Raw genomic sequence first — 17,446 nt, forward strand, 5'->3', positions numbered from 1 at the left:
TGAAGTGGTTTTGACGTTAGAACCTACTTTTTTGCGAATAAGGGTCACGTGGCACGTATTTATTTTATCTCCCACTGAGGTGGCTCCGGCCAGGCCATTGTGTTGCTGTGCACGCAGATGCGGGTTCAGTCATGGCGGTTTCTTTAACTAGGTGGACAACGAAGAGCACGTGAGTACAGAAATTCGGAGTATAGTAAAGGTACGTCCGGAGCCCAATTTAGTGGAGCGCGTCGTAACAAGTTTAGTTTTAATGCGGAATCTGTCCCCGCACCCGCCCCCCCACCTTTCCAGAAAAAAAAAAAAAATCACGAAAACGAACTTTCGCAACAGTAAAATTTCGCACGGTCCCCCTGAATTTCGTTATTTCGTTATAGTGGGATTTGACTGTACCTCTTTTCACGTCATGTCCAGTTAAAAGTATGTTGCCGCATGGCAGGCTGTCATGGTAGCCCCCATTCGTCCAGCAGGCAGCATACATAAAGATAGTACCGTATTTACTCGCATAATGAACCCTCCCCCCACTTTTCCTCTTGAGAATTAACTTTTTTGTCACATTGAATAAAATGCAGCGGGAATATGTTTTTCTCTCGGCATGGTTGCTGATGCCGTAGACGATCACAGTAACTTGATATCATGCCACAGTACACGCAGAAATTATAAAAATGCATTCCAACAAAAGAAAATCTCAACAGTAGCCAGAGACGTGAGCGCGAATGCCGTGGCTCACAATTTAAAAATTGCGTGCTTGCGGAGTGCCACCTGCTGAATGCCAAACAAACCTTCTTGCGCCATACAAATGTTGCGGTGTGCGAACATAGCACAAAACGTACTCTGCACTCTTTTCCAGCTCTTTGCCGTTCCGGCTGGTTTTGGCAGTGTGCGAACAAACCACTAAACGTACTCCACACAGGTCTGCTCTTGCTATTCTGCGGCTCACCAGCAGCACACAGGCCACCCCAGAAGGGTCAAAGAGGCAGAGGGGGTGGTGCCCCCGCCACTATTACTCACGTGAGCAGGTGTTGCGTGACCCAGTCGGCCAGAAGGTGCGCACCCGTCACCAGGTGCGTGAGCAGCCAGGCCAGACAGCCCCCGGCCAAGGCCCACGCCTCATGCGCCGCGCCCAGCACACTCGACAGGCAGACGGGCACCCACTCGTTGCCCTTAAAGGTAGGAGAAGAAGAGGGGAGGGGTCGATTAATTGCGGGGTTTAACGCGCTGAGGCTACTACACCTGGGCTATCAGGCGCACCATTGTGGAGGGCTCTTCCGAATTACTGTACTTATTCGAATACAGTTAAACCTCGATGTAACGAACTTCAATGTAACGAAACCCTCGATGTAACGAACCACTGAATTTTTTGTAACTTCAAGTGTATGCACACCATGTATTTTCACCCTCTGTGTAACGAAGCCCCGTTTGCCGGAATTTCAATGTAACGAAGTTTCATGGAGAACGAGGCACGATATTTAAGTTGTAGAAGTAGATTTTGGGAGACGCAAGCGCCGAAATGGGGTCCCAATAAAACGCGAACGGCGACACGGGTCGCCCAATGCCGCGGATGCAGCCAGCCACGGAGTCTTGGATTAAGTCCCTTGCCTACAAACTGCGTGGCGTGCATACACGGCTGGCGCACTGTTTCTGTCGGAGCCTAATCGTCTACGGCTTAATCGGCATCAGCGTGAACCGCACGCAGCGTTTTCTCCCTGCAAAAACGCAAAACGCGCCCCGCAAGCCACAGGCGCGCTGACGCAGCCGCGGAGACCACCCGCGCGATGCGGGTCGCTCCAGCGACCGCTTCTAACCTCTCGCTGAAACGCAACTCGAGGGGCATATGAGAGGGGCGTGCGAGAAAAAAAGCGGAATAACGTGGGCGAAATTTTCATTGTAAAACGTGACACGCGCCGCTTACGAAAGCGCCCATCAAATATCCTCCGCGGTGGTAAGCCTAATCGCCACTGGCGTTGCCGCCGCCGCCGCAAGCCGCCGCTTTGCACTTCGTTTGAGTTCGCTCATGCTTGTTGGGTTTCGTCGTCCCGGCAAGCATTTGTGAATCTTTATGAGCCTTGCACGCGCGTTTTTTTTCACACCGGCGTCCGCGATTGCGTGCCGGCGGCGGGAAGTGACTCGCGCTGCGCGCAGCGGTGGGAGGAGCCTGGCCAGTTTCGCCATGGTTTCGCCAATGGGGAGGCGCGCACCCTACGGCGGGAGCTTCGAAGCGCTCGGGGATGCTGGCTGGCTAGACGATAAGGCCGCCGCGAAGGATATTACAGAGAAGGATTTACAGTGAAAATTTCGCACACATTATCCGCTTTTTTTCTCGCATACCCCTCTCGTTTGCCCCTCGAGTTGCGTTTCAGCGAGCGGTTAGAATCGGTCGCTGGAGCTACCCGCATCGCGCGGGTGGTCTCCGCGGCTGCGTCAGCGCGCCTGTGGCTTGCGGGGCGCGTTTTTGCGGGAAGAAAACGCTCCATGCGGATCACGCTGATGCCCGCGTAGACGATTAAGCACCGATAGAAACAGAAACAGTGCGCCGGCCGTGTATGCGCGCCACGTTTTCTTTTTCAGGAAACGCTTCACGGGATGAACACTTCATTATAACCGCGAATTTCTATGTAGCGAAATTTCAATGTAACGAAGTAAATTACGAATTTTACCGACTTCGTTACATCGAGGTTTAACTGTATAGGGTGAGGCTTTCTTCCAAAATCCGTAGTCTGAAAGTCATACCCCGTCATATATTTAAAGCTCAGTATACCTATATATAAATATATATATATTGTAATGAACCAACGTCCGATTCCAACGACGCCATGTTTATTCTCCACAAGAACGCGCTCCGCGCCGCTTCTTCCTCTCCTTCCAATCGGCGGCTGTCCTCTTTGGTTTAGTAGTGGATTGGCCGGTGACCTTGCCCTGAGGTTTTCCTTCGCAATGTTTCACGTCTCTACAATATATACACATGTGTGTGTGTGTATATATATATATATATATATATATATATATATATATATATATATATATATATATATATATATATATATATATATATACAATTGGTGATTTTTTCGACTCTGCGAGCTACACCCCCCACCTTATAATCGTGACCGCCTTATAATCGAATAAATGCGGTACTTTCGACGACCTTTGGGGATCTCTAACATGCACTGAAACCTCAACACCCGCATGCTTTTCGCCTCCTTCAGAAAAGTGGCCGCCGCAACCAGGAATCGAACCCATGTCCTTGAGCTCAGCAGCCTGACGCATTAGCACTTCTGTCTTTTTTTTTACAATGGAGTTTCCAGTATCCACGAAAATACATTTTTCCAGGAATTTCACTCCGCCAGCTTTAGACTGCACTTAATGTCACACATTTAGATCAAGGCCGGAATCCTCATAGCATGCCCCAACTCTAAGCACAAGCCGAATCTCCGACCGTACCAACCGTGACGTTTTCAAATCAAATGCTAAGAAGCATTAGATTCATACACGCAATTTTTTTCCTACCATGAGAGATCGATAAAGTAAAGCGCAAAAGAAATAACAAAAACAGAGAAAAACAAATAGGACGGGACATTGTGCCATGCTCTCCCATCTGTTCCTCCCCACTTCCGTCATTTCGCGCTTTGCCCTGTTACATGAAACCTTACCAACACGCCCACCTTTCCATGCTGCCCCATACAAGATGGGGCAGGCACTCACCCATAGCAGCAGGCCGTGCGTGTGCTTGAGCAGCTGCGTGCGGAATGCCTCGCTGCCGTGCCACGCAGTCACTGCCACCTTGGCCAGCCCCTCCCAGGCCGTCTCCAGGGGAGGGCCTATCACGCGCACCACCTCCGCATACCACACAGGCACGTTCTCCGATGCCCACCTGCACGCACAACACGCCCGCGTTAACTCGTCAATTGTCAAAAGAATGCCACGGAACACACAGGGAACAGAGCCCACCTCTTTTGAGCACGAATATAACAATTTCAGAATGGTGTCAAAAAAAAGAACATGCACTCCACGCGGGATTTGAACACACAAACGCCAAGCAATGCATCAACGCTCTAACAATCAAGCTTATTTATGTATTTATTTATGCATTTATGAGCACGTAAGTGTGTAATACATTTAGGAGTGGCATCCAGCTTGACTGATTGATTGATTGTGGGGTTTAATGCGCCGACGCCACACAGGAGATGAGGCGCGCCGTAGTGGAGAGCTCCGGATTAATTTCGACCAGCTGGGGATCTCTAATGTGCGCCGAAATGTCAAACACACGGGCCTTTTCGCTTTGCGCCTCCATCAGAAAAGTGGCTGCCTTGGCCAGGAATCGAACCCGCGTCCTTGAGATCATCAGCGTAACACCCCAGCCACTGAGTTACCGCGACGGGTGGCATCCAGCTTGGCTCTGACAACTTTGGGGTGAAGAGGCATTTTATTTTTACAATTCTGGTTGTGACTCGAGGGTCTACAACCTGTTAACAACAGTAGATCAGCTTGTGCAACCCTGTCATGCTGCCTGCAGCCTTAAAGGAGCCATGAAGACAAAATACAAGCTGTGTTTATTAGAAAGACTGCTTAGTCCCGATAACAATGATACCAATATCATCGCAATCTTCGAACAAATAATGGAGATATTTAAGAAAACGTGTGAAGCCGTCGCGACCCCTTAGCCAATTTTGTCACAACTTTTCTATGACGTCATGGAAGCTTGTTTGTGCGATTGGCGGCCGCCTAACTGACCTGTCGCGACGACACATGACTGGACGTCTGTAATGGGGCCTCTGGTTCCATTTGCGCGCATCACTTGAATGCTAACGTGCAGTTAACGCACTGAAAATTGTGTTTTATTGTTGGCCCGTATGACGTCATTCTTGCTCATAACACGTCACTGTGGCGCAAAATTTGAAAGTTCTTAAATACTTCTTGGTTTTTTTCTGTTAAAAAACATCTTTTGTGGCTGTAATTATGGAGCTGAGTGAGATACTGAATCCTAGTTCTTTCAAATTAAACGGAGTTGTATTTTCTCTTTATGGCTCCTTTGAGAGCACCACGACTGAGGCCCCCTCCCCCCATGCATGTAGTTTATCGTGATTGACAATGAGGGACTTGTTAAATCGCTAAGGTACTGGTGATGGGGATGCCCTGAGATGCATTTCAGCCCGTGATGAAGCTCAATAGAAATGGTGTCAAGTCCCAAGCTCTCGAAGAAACGAGAGGACTCACTTGGACCCGTGGTGCCAGTAGACTACTGCCTGTGCAGATCCCTTGTTCCAGGCCGTCAGCAGGCCTGCATCCTTCAGCAGCGTGTGGGTCTTGGAGCCTGCACACAAGGCAGCACAAAGCCAACCCCACAAGGGTTTAAGCCACAAAAGCGAAGGGTTGAAGACAATCCGTGCTGAAGTGGTAGTGATAGAAGACGCCATCATGGATGACGACAAAATTCCTCGGGGCACTTAAGTATGCTCACGTGCTTTAAATGCAAAAACCCAGTATTAAAAACTTCAGCCTCTTGCTTTGCCATCATTTATCTGTCTTTTGGCATGAATAAGTTGGACCACCTTGTCTTCTGCTATGCGCCACTTGTGTCTCTTCCTTCAATTTTGTCCCTTCGTCTCACAGCGAAAATTAAAGGAGCCATGAAGAGAAAACAAAAGTTTGTTTTATTCGAAAGATTAGGTGTTTCATAGTACCCCAAGCACTTTCCCGGAAGCAAATGATGCTTTATTCACTGAGAAATAAGGCAATTTAAGCCAAAATTTTAAATTTCCCGCTAAAATTGCACATTCCGTGACGTGAACCATGGCGTCATGAAACAGATACTTAGTATGTCGACTCCATATAGCACCCACACGCGGGAGTCGACCGAGACGGCGGCCATTTTAAAAATACTAGTAAAACCTAGTGCACCCGCAGCCCTAGTCATAAAATCGCCTGATCCAGAGAACAAAACTCTCGCCGAGGAGCTCGGGCTTGCATTTAACAACCTCACACCACTTGAACGCTCAATGCTTCTAAGTGCACGAGCGGCAAGAGTTGTGGGGTACGCGGTGGACGGGAAAGCGACCATTCCGCGATAGCGGCAATAGCCACAACAGACGAACGCCCTGCCGTCGGCACCGCTGCCTCGTCAGCCCCGTCGCGACGGACGAATACAGACTGGTACGTATGTGCCGTATTTTTATTACGGTTAATAATAGTTCAATTTCAGTAGCAGTATCGCTTATGCCAGTTGGCCGGTGTCGTGTATGGAAAGCCGTTCGCGCGAGCTCTCTGCTTCGATCAGAAAGATACGAGCGTCAATGCGCGGTGTTTACGGCATTTTTTTCCCCCAAGGTCAGAGCACTTTGACCATTTGACGAAGTCGGCGACGAGCGCCAGCATGTCCCAGGAGTGAGCTAACGTAAGGGTCCCTGCCGTAATCACTTCCTCGGAAATGAAGCGAGCACACTCGTACTTCCTTTAGCTCTCTTTCTCCTCCGTTTGAAAAGTTCACAAAACGTAGCCACTTCCTTCGCCGAGGTTCATCGTTGGGCAGCACATGAAAGGAGATCTCCTCACCGGGGATGTCGCACTCCCTCGACGATTTGCCCGTACTACATGGGCATTTCAAAACGTAGCAATGAAATTTCATTGTAAAGTACTCGAACAAACTGAAGTTTTCAGTGGTTGTAAACTGGAAACGAGCTCCTAACAACAGCAGCAAGCCAACACCATTCCGAAACTGCGACGACTGTCACTATCTCGTCGCTGCTTGCTGTTCCTTACTCCCCTCGTTTCTATTTTTACCTTTGCTGGTTGGCGATATGACGGCCAACCTCCTGTGAAGGGATTACGATACCAAGCAAGGTCGCGGCTGTGCGTGCTGGGACGGTTCGTTGGCCCCTAATAGCCTCGAACCCGAAAATTCGTCTGCGCGACGGCGAGATGTCGAGCTCGGCCGGCAGTAGTTTCGTACGCATTGGCGCACACGCTTGCGTGTTCGTTCGGAACTTCAACCGTTTACTCCACCGTTCTTTGTCATAAAAAGAATGTGCAGTATGTTTCACGGGCATATAGCTCGCTATGCAAACTGTAAGCCCTGCCTAACATGCGTTTGCTTTTGCCGGCCTCCGCCAATCGCAGAGCATTCTCGAGTGACATCATAGGTTCTGTTGCGGAAAATGAGCTGGTGGGTCGCATGGTCATTTCCTTTTTTCCTAATTATGTAGCTTATTTGAGCGAAGTTTGCGTTATAAGTGGTGTCGTTATGGTTCTAACGAGGCAATCTTTCGAATGAACCAAACTTGTGTTTTCTCTTCATGGCTCCTTTAACCCTTTGTGGTCTATTGTTGGACGCTGCCCAAAAATGCAACACGGCTGTAGCGGTCCACTGTCGGGTAACGCCAGACTAGTTAGGTAAATATCACCGTTTTTCTCTGCGATGCACCCGCATTCTTTGCATACATGATGCGTCACCTCTTCAGGGATAATTGAACTTTGTTTGATGAAGTTTTCTTCTTTTCGCACTAGGGTGCGGTACAATGCTCAGCAAGGGCCTTCTGGATTCCGGAGCGTTTTCGCCTGCACGCTAATCGCTGAGAAGCACGGCCGCTTTCTCATCGTTTGTGTTTTCTGGTGGTGCACTCGGCGAAAGTGATGATGACTTCAGTGAGGAAGGGAATTACACGCCTCCATCAGATAGTGATGAGAGTGATTCGACACAAGTGAGTGACAAAGACCATGATGGCAGTGGAGACAGCACCTATGTCGACACACAGGGGAACAGTGCGCGACCACAGGCTACGGACTACAAGATGTACACGGATCATTTGACCGATTTTACTCATTTTTAGGTTTCCATTGTCAATAGTTATATTTTAAGGCACACACAGCTGCAGAATCATGGTGAGAAAGAGCAGCGAAACCTGCAGTACTGCCGCAACCTCATCCAACAGCTTGTGGGTGATCTAAGACCTCGTGCCAAAAAGCGGGGCCCATCTGCACACATGTCAAGCCGGTGCGCAGTAACGAGGATTTATACCATAAACAAATCCGTATTAAGCCTTTCGGCCCAAGTGGTGTCAATTGACGCTATCACCTACAGGTTCCTCTAGCGCATAGAGAATGAAACCAAAACTGTTAGTTTTCTGCGGAATAGTTCTCCAATGATGCCTGTTGCAATAGATATCACTGCTGTTTCATCTTAGTGGAGCTGGGCGCTGCAAAGAAGAAGAAGCTCCAGTGAAGACAAAATTACGACATTGAGGCTAAAAAAAAAATGGCAGTCTCAGTTTTATTCCCACGCTTGCAAATATATAAAAGCTCATTTTGTTTGTAGGTTAGGAAAATATGCAAAAGCGATGTCTCTGCTAAACATAAAACATTTAATTGCAAATGTCCTAATTAATTGCCTCATTAATAGGTCTGTTATTATTTGCACTTCTAGCTCTATTTTTTGTTTGTGGGCTTATGGGACCCTAAAATTGAGGAAAACAAGCAGAAAACATTGTTTTGCTTGAAATAAAAAATCAGGGCTGAAAGGGTTAACGATACAACAAAACCACTCAAGTAGGGAGAGAGAGGGGGTATAGATGATTGATTGTAGGGTTTAACGCGCCGACGCAACACAGGCGATGAGGCGCGCCGTAGTGGAGGGCTGCGGATTAATTTTGACCACCTGGGGATCTTTAACGTGCGCCGAAATCTCGTACACACGGGCGTTTTTGCTTTTCGCCTCCATCAGAAAAGCGGCCGCTGCGGCCGGGAATCGAACCCGCGACCTCGTGCTCAGCAGCGCAACGCCTTAGCCACTGAGCCACTGCGGCGGGTAGGGGGTATAGACTCACGCTCGAAGCGTCCATCGTGCTGGACTCGCACGTCCCAGAAGACCAGGCTGGCCACGCCCAGTGCTAGTGTGGCAGCCAGGAGCCTGCCCCAAGGAACGCCCTGGCCGCCCATCTTGCGCTCAAGCACCTGCACAGTCACGGCAGGACAAGATGGTCACATACACAGAACTTTAGGGAACACCTCCAATAACCACAGCCTATCAAGGGGGAGAAATAGACGGCACCTCTCACACGAAAGAGCAAAATGAAGTTAACTGTTGTACAATCATCACCATCAACATCAGTCTATTTTTATATCCACTTATACCCCTGCTACACTGGTGGCCGAATACATGTGAACCGAATGTTATTTGACTCAAATAAGGGGCTTTGAATTCCATGCAGAGTCCACCATTCTCCGGTGCAATTTCTATGGCATTTGAAAGCTTTAACGATGGCTCGCCAAGCCGCGTGGCACTACTGCTGCCATGTTCTGCTTTTACACAATAATGCAGCAATCAAATTTAGCAGCCGTCTTTGCAATTAAAACATCAAATTATAAATAACCGAAGCTTTGAAACTGTTTTTGCTTAGTTCTGAATAGCAATTTAGGTTTTTCCTGTGCTGTCTGGTCACACTTGTTTGTCGCTTGCTCGCGCTGGTGCAGAGAGTACGGAATTATTAAATCTTCGTATCAAGATTTAAGGAAATGAGGACCAAACAAAGTCCCGCATTTAAGAACATTTTGCTTGTTTTAAGTACGCCAGTAGTGTATTTGTTTACGTTGACTGGGAATGCTATGCGGGAGTGCTAGAAATGGCATTCGAGAGCCACAATTGTCGCTCTGGGTGCTCATTTGGCTCGAATGTCATTTGAGCCGAATGGCATTTCAAAACGCAGTAAAGCAGCACAACTTCGCATTTGAGTCAAACGACATTCGCTTTAAAAATGACATGCACATGCTAGTAAAGCAGGTATATTAGATCTTGGGTACTTTACATGCCAAAGCTACACTTCAGCTATCAGGCGTGCTAAAGAGGGGGGGCCCTGGATTAGTTTAGACTAGTGGAGCTTTAACCTGCACAGAAATCTTGACATACAGCTGTTTCCAATTTTTACCGCCATCAGAAAGAAGCCACCGTCATGAGAATGCCTCGGATAACGGTAACTTTTCAACAAGGAGAAAAATAGGCGACACCTTCTACTGTAAAGGAGCAGAATGAAACAAGAGTGTGTCAATATCCATGCGTCAAAAAAGCAGTCCGGGTTTGCCCCATGTTCAGGGGGCAAACGGATGCAAGCATGGGGAAGGTTGACCAGCCTGCCATCTGTCGAAAGGAAGTGGGAGTAGTACTCAAGCACTTGCGGCTGCTGCTGTGATTCATAAAATTTGAAATACCAGCTTTATTTTATCAAGTTGTGTTACTAAGCAAATGTTTAGCAATGTTCAGTTTTTTCGCACCCTAGCTGCTGCGTCAATGCACTTGCCCCTTACCTTCAACGGAGCCGAGGTGCTCGCAAGGCCCCGATTCTGAAGCATAGCTTATCAACTGGTGTAAAATGAAGAATTCTTGACAAAATTAACCTTCACACAGTTTATTTTATCACCAACATCAGTCCACTTTACATACACTACTGTAGGGTGAAGGCCTTGCCCGTTGAGTTCTTGGCTGCTCCCTCTCTGCGCCGTCCAAATCCATTCCTTCCCACCAGATTCCCTTACCTCATCCTTCCACCGAGTTATCAGTCTTCCTCGACTTCTAGTCTTGTAGTGTGTCTCAGTAGCCACTCCAATACAAGATTTGAAGATGTTTGAGAACAAACACGGAGGCTGCCCTTTTAACACGTCCCTCGTCTTGTGCGCCCGCCTACATGCACTACATGCTGTAGGAGTGCTCAGGGCTCGCAATAGAGAGAAGGGCTGATCTTCTGCCAAACGTCAAGGCCCTGCAGGAATGGGCATCACCCAAAAGAGACTGCCCTGTCCCTGTGGACTTTCGCAAGTACCACGGGGATACACACAATGATGTAGACTCCCTCACTCCTTTTGATTGATTGATTGATTGTAGGGTTTAACGTGCCGACGCAACACGGGTGATGAGGCGCCCCGTATTGGAGGGCTTCACATTAATTTTGACCATCTGGGGAATCTTTAACGTGCGCCGAAATCTCGAACACACGGCTGTTTTTGCTTTTCGCCTCACCTTTTTTATGGCATTCCCTCTCACTGACAACTTGAGTCACTCCGTCTAACTAAAAGAATAATAATTATAGAACCTCGCACATTAAACCCACTGAAATTCAAGCCATCTGCACAGGGGAATTTTGCCGGACATGTAGAGGTGTGGTAGTATGAGACGTACACAAAAGTACACCAGACAGGATAGACGTTTGGAGGTTAACTATCTGGAGGTTAACTTGGAGGTTAACTATCTGGAGACGTCTGGAGGTTAACTATCCTTTCCAGTTTCCACTCGTACATCTTTTATTGAAAACATGCAACTTCTCCTTTGTTATACTTTCGACTACTAACACCCACTGAACCCTTTTTTTTTTGTCCTGTTACACCAAATACTGCCATTGCTAACTGCCGAGCCAGACAACAGGACACAGAACGTCACCAATTAAAAACAATGCGGAGAGAACTGCTCAGGCGCACACATCTTTTTCCCTGACCATGAAAACAGAAAAACGGGGAAGCGAGTACGGTCTTGTGGCAAAAGCAGCTGGCAAAAAAGTCGACCACAATGCCACATAACCATCAAACTTGCAAAGAGGTGAAACAAATTGATTTGTGAAAGAGGTATCTTTCATTTAGCGCTGTTTTCACAATACATTTCTATTGAATTCCCACACACACTGCCCGTAACCTGAACGACGTGGCCTTCTGAACTCTTTATGCCGTATTTATTCAAATATGAGCCAAGGTTTTGTCCAAAAACCACGGTCTCAAAGACTACCCAAGGTAGACGTCGAGGTCTATTCGAGGTAAATAGCTTCGATGCCGGCTTCGGAGTAGAAAAAGGCACACTATCACTTTGCGGGAAAATACAATTCTTTTTGTAGCTTTAACTTCCAAAAATGTAACGCTAGAATATGCTCATCTTAGAACCAAATGTCCCACCAACAGCAAAAAAAAAAAAAAAAAAAGAGAGAGAGAAAGCGAACGAAAGACAAGTTCGGGCAGCAGCATCAGCCCACGGCATCAAAGGCCCGTGTTGCTCGTATGGGGAGTCAGATGGAGGGGAAAGGAATCGTTCCGCGATAAGCATGGCGCTGCAGAGGCTCTCTTCGCTACAGTTCCGACATGAAAAACTTTCCGGGAATTGCGTAGCGTTCCTTTACCCAAAGTGGAGGAAAGGTTGAGTGGATTTGTCAAAGAAATGAGCAGCCGTGGTTTGGATGTGGCAACGGAGCTTAGCAGACAACGGCACGAGAGTCTCCAGAGAATCGTGGCATCTCTGGATCCCAGTTCAAGGCGAGCCGAGGCTGGGCGCAGAATTTGTGACGAGTGCCGATTCCCCCTAAGAATGCGAACCTCTAAGCTTCCCAAATCCACGGAGGTGGCTTCGTTTAAGAAATGCTGCATTTCGGACTTGGTGAACGGAACCGAGGACAGTGAACTTTTGTAGTGTGACGGTAGCAAGAAAAGCCCTGATGTATCAGAAGATGACAGCTTGTTATTGTTGAATTGTTGCAAGTATTAAAACGGTCTAACACAGCTGCCTTTTTTTACCTTTTTAGAGGTGGGAATTGGGATAATTTTTTTTACCTGGTTTCTTCGATTTAAATGATCAACTTTTTTCTTCTTCTAGAGTTAACTCCCCCCACCCCCCCACCCCCCTTTACACCTTGCAATGACTTGAAATCTAAACAAATATGGCACACTTCTTTTTTCTAACTGGGAACTTTTTCAGCACTCACTTTAGTTATATTCCACAGTTTATTGTTCTATCACCTTTTCCAATCTTTTCATGACATCTCTCAGACAATCTCTCTAGACTGCTCCTTACAGCTACAATAACAAGATGAGGCTAAGCCAAACCAATCGAAATGGATTACGAATTTCACAGCCTCACTGCCTCTAGTCAGTGCCAGCTAGCAGCATAGGCTGTAGCATCCTACCGGTACTGCCCCAGGTACTTGAAGGATATAAAAATAAAAGAAAAATAAAAGAAAAAAAAAGAAAAAAAAGAAAGGCACAGGTGGTGTCGTTCATCAAAGAGCTTCTTTGTGTCTGCTTTCCTTTGAAGTTCTGCTTCTATAAAGAACTGCCACAAAGCAGAACCAAGCTTAAGGGATCCCAGGGATTTTACCCGGTGTCAACATGACCTCATCGCCCGATTTAGAATAGAACGTCGCAGGAAAGAAGTGGCCGACGGTTCAGGGGTGGCAAAGAAAGCAAGACGAATTGTCGCGCAACGCGCTAGACTAAATTAGTGTATTCCAACAGTTCCATTGACTTTTTTAGAGAGATCCTAATGGTCGTCTTGTAGGTATTTTCCCTGTGTATTACTCTTTTACTCTTTCACTGGTTACTCTTTTTCGAGCAGTGTCTAGTTTCGGCTTCACTCCAGTCTGAGGAGACCATAGCATTTATCTACTCACTACGTAAAAGACAGCCACACCATTGTTTTTCGATCTATGAAGCACTTCTGTGTGACCCAGTGCCCCTTGCTAGACCTCGCAAATCACTATCAAAACATCGATGCAAAGTGGCCTCAATAGAGGTTCACCAGCAAGTACCGCCTGTCTTATCTGTCCTTTGCCCCGAGCCCTTCGAAGGCTTTTCTCGTTCAAAACTATCTCCGCTGCTGATAACCGTCAGCATAGACAATCGTGTTTGTTTAGCAAGAGGCAAACAGTGTACAGCAAAGCACGTGCAGTTGGTAGATGCCAATTAGAGACTGTAAACAAAAAGCTTCACCGCCCCCCGCAACATGCACAGGCTTGATTTGGTCTGAGCTAGGTAAGAGATCTACAAACGAAACATTTCCAAGCGCCACACTTAAAGATTTTGCTTTTAAAAGCCTTGATTTAAATTAACTTCTTTTGCCACAGTGTTTGCTTGTGAGCTCTTGATATGTGCTTGTGAAGAACACAGCCAACGTCACAGCAACAACATATGAGTGACGATGCACCTTGTACTGTGGCCATTGCGAGATTCGCTACATGCACAACATCTAAGTAGGGGACTACCTTCCCTCAGTCCAATTCTTCACTCAGCCTATTTTCAATAAAGAAGCATCTGTTCCATTAAACCCTGGGCTCCTGGGGGGGGAGCCCCATTTTTTATAACAAATCAAATATTAGTCATTCTCTCCGCACACAAAGCGTTGCACTATACTGATCGGTGCATAAGCATACATAGCATTGCCTGCTGTAGCCAGTACATGCTCTTTTCTAGTTCCTATCCTTAATACCGTATTTATTCAAATATAAGGCGACGTTTTTTTTCCGAAATTCGTTGTCTCAAAGTCATACCCCACCTTGTATTCGAAGCTCAGTATATATATATGGCAATTTTTTGACTCTCCAAACTGCACCCTCGCCTTATAATCGTGACCGTCCCTTATAATCGAATAAATACGGTACACTCATTTTCACAGTTTCACCCATTCCCCTAGTTCATAGTGAAACCGGTTAGGCAAGGAATGCTGCAATGGAGATCATTCAGAAAACCCCGTCCTCCACAACTACTCATCACCACTGCAGCTGCATTAAAATGAAAACATGACCATTTTTGTCAGTACACAGTAGCAGTGACCGTGAAATGGAGGAATAGGGCAGGCAGCTACATTTTTATTATACGCAAAAAATCATGCCACAAAGTTTATCTGAAGGAAGTATTTGTGCCAGCATGCACCATTCTTACAGCAATAGTACAGTCAAAATGCTGGCGTGCTCATACGCCTCCGCGTAGCACATACAGAAGATAGACGTCCTGGCTTTCGCAAACAGCGGCCACCCAAACTGCCGGAGCAATGTGGACAGCTGTCAAGTTTGTTGCTTGCGTTCAAGGCCAAACTAGGAGAGGACCTTCTGTTTTTGTCGTGACATTTACGTGTGAGATGGCCTGTTGTTAAAAAACATCTACAGTCGAGCCTTGTTACAAAAGAGAGACAGCGAGAGAGAGAAAAGCAACGACTGCAAGCGCACATTTACAAGCTGATCCTGCCTAATACCAATACGACTGCAACAAGGTGTTTGGTGGAAAACCAAAAGAAAAAGTCGGCAATACTAATGTAGCCCAGTCAATACCCTGACATTATTTTTCTAGTGTTATCACCTCATAATGACGCACCATTTAAAAGAGCTCACCATTTAAAAGAGCTCAAGGCTCGAGCAGGCAATTTTTTGCCTCAACACACACAGTCACAACTCAAGTCAATGGTGTAACCATCAGGAAATGACAAGCCTTGTAAAATCAAGGAAGCATATAGCGTATGAGCAAGAGCAGGAAGGAGAGGGGGGGGGGGTCTGAATTTGTGAATTAATTCAGAAAATTATTAGTCACTATGTGTGTGTGCATGATTCATCCATATCTCAATTTATATATCTCAATGTACATATCTCCATCACCCATATCTAAATTCCCAGCAATCAGTGTCGTCAGTGTCATTACTGTTGTGATGGGAGCACAACGCAATACACAAGGAGCACATAGACAAAATCACCCACACTTGGTACAATTACAACCCTATGCTCAACATTTTTGTAAGAGGTACAGCTGCTCTGTACAGCTTTGCATACTGTACGAGTATCCCAGGTGTGCGACAATTTCCGCGCAGATACAAAGCTTCCGTACCTGACCGCCCACTCCGCCCATCTCTGCTAGATCTCTTTCGACGAATTCTCGTTCTTCAACTACGCAAACCCGGCGGTGCGACGCGTCACAGACGAAGTGGGCTCACCGCCGAGACCTCGGACAAACGAGTGCTCACAGGAGGCGTAGCCGCGCCACAGGGCTTCACGCCGAAACAGTTTCCCCCCAAAAGACCTCCACAACACGTACTGCGCGCAGTGCTTCCTCTAGCACGACTACGGGGCTCCATCCGACGCGCGGTCGTCGCCTACGCAGTGCGGGTGCTGCCGAACGGCGCTTATCGGTCAAAACGGCGATCGAAGCGCAAAAGCAGCGGCCACGCCGGCAAACGTACGCGCGCACACTCGAGGTTCGGCCGCAAGCAATGCAACCGCGGAGGAGACGCTCGCGTACTACGTACGATCGCCTCCCGGGCGGCGGCTTAGAACTTACCTTTGCGGGGGCGGCAAGCGTATCCGTTCATCCCCGAGAATCTCGGGTTGGGCGCGCGACAGCGGCGATCACCGCTAGACGCAGAGTGCTGCGCGGATATGCGCAGGGTGCCGGTGCTTTATCGACCTGGGGGCCCGCAGCTCTCGAGTACAGCGGAAAAAGAAACGTCGACGCGAGACCAAGCTGTTCCCGTGCTGCCATCTACGTTCGCGTAGAGGAGACGGCAACAGGCTTTTCGACGGTTCGGTCGTCGCCCCCGCTTACAAAAACGCAAAAGCGGCTTTGCAAGGCGGCTTTGTAAACGCGGTAACAGAGACGATACCTTCATGCTGCTCATCTCGGCCTCAACACCCGCCCATGAACTGTGAAAGCCAAATCCCACCCACCATCCACGCCCGCTTCCTTTATTCCTTTTGTGTGTAAATAGTCTGTACATAGCCTTTTAATCTCCTGTTATCATACTCCTAATATCCCATTGCACGTTCACTGCCCTTTCTTCAATGCTCTTCCCTTCCCTAGCGAGACCTGTGCCCTCCGTCCAGAGGCAAAACTTCGCCCTGTAAATACTGTCCGCTTAATAAACACTTTCTCTCTCTCAGTCGGCCAACCAACTCAAATTCAGAAGCGGCAATTTCGAGCAAGTCTGCCCACGAAGACAGTGCTGCGCCGTGCATACGCGCACGTTTACTGGCATGTCAAAGCACGGCACGACGGTGAAAGGAAAGGTATCGTGCATCATGAATTCCACGAATCGATGATGTAGACTCCTCTATTTTTCGGGCGGCAGGGCTCACGAATATAGAAATGAAATTAGTACCGCTTCTCACACTGCGACTATTGAAAACTCAAATAATTTGCCCACAAGCGTTCTAGAATTTCCAGTTTCACTGCTCGAAATATTCGATTTTATAGATTTGAAACACTGAACTTGCCTGCGCTCGTACGCGCTCCTTGATCAACGTGCTTTCGCGGCGCGCGCATTTGCGTTGGCTTCCCCGCACGACGCTGAAGTGATGCAAGAAAATCGACTATCGTTTTGTCAAGGGGCCCATACGGCCATCTGCTCAGCTTGGCCCTGCACCCCGCATGCTGCAGCTCTTTCGTTTACAATGAACCGTCGACTGGCAGAAGGCCGGGGGTCGGGGGAAGGGGGGAGTAAAAAATAAGGCACCATTTTTCAGAGACAATCAACTAAAAGGAACATTTTGTTTTTCTTCTCCAGAAAACACAGCAACGTGCACTTAACTGCTTTCGGTTAGTCACATCCTTAAGGCCGACCTCCATGCAGCGAAGTTTCTCGGCGAACTTGGCGCGGCGGACGCCGTGGTTTGACGCGCCGCTCAGTTTTCGTCCACCCCAACCTCCATGCAACGTGACCATGTGACTGTGTCTTCTC

The 17,446-nt window shown here is 47.7% G+C and overlaps 1 protein-coding gene across 1 annotated transcript in view; it reads right to left on the reverse strand.

The window, feature by feature from the left end:
- Positions 1-17,446, reverse strand: part of Tmem214 (Transmembrane protein 214) — a 66,855-nt gene that overhangs the window by 4,835 nt on the left and 44,574 nt on the right. The window contains exons 8-11 of the mRNA XM_077689268.1: positions 8,814-8,940; positions 5,212-5,308; positions 3,700-3,868; positions 1,009-1,160 (exon numbers count right to left, since the gene is read on the reverse strand). Coding sequence (XP_077545394.1) covers positions 1,009-1,160; positions 3,700-3,868; positions 5,212-5,308; positions 8,814-8,940 — 545 coding nt within the window. The remainder of the gene's footprint in view (positions 1-1,008; positions 1,161-3,699; positions 3,869-5,211; positions 5,309-8,813; positions 8,941-17,446) is intronic.

The sequence above is a fragment of the Haemaphysalis longicornis genome, unplaced genomic scaffold, assembly GCF_048455015.1.
Source record: "Haemaphysalis longicornis isolate Haplotype H1 unplaced genomic scaffold, Haemaphysalis longicornis Haplotype H1 scaffold_10, whole genome shotgun sequence".
NCBI classification, from domain to species: Eukaryota; Metazoa; Arthropoda; class Arachnida; order Ixodida; family Ixodidae; genus Haemaphysalis; species Haemaphysalis longicornis.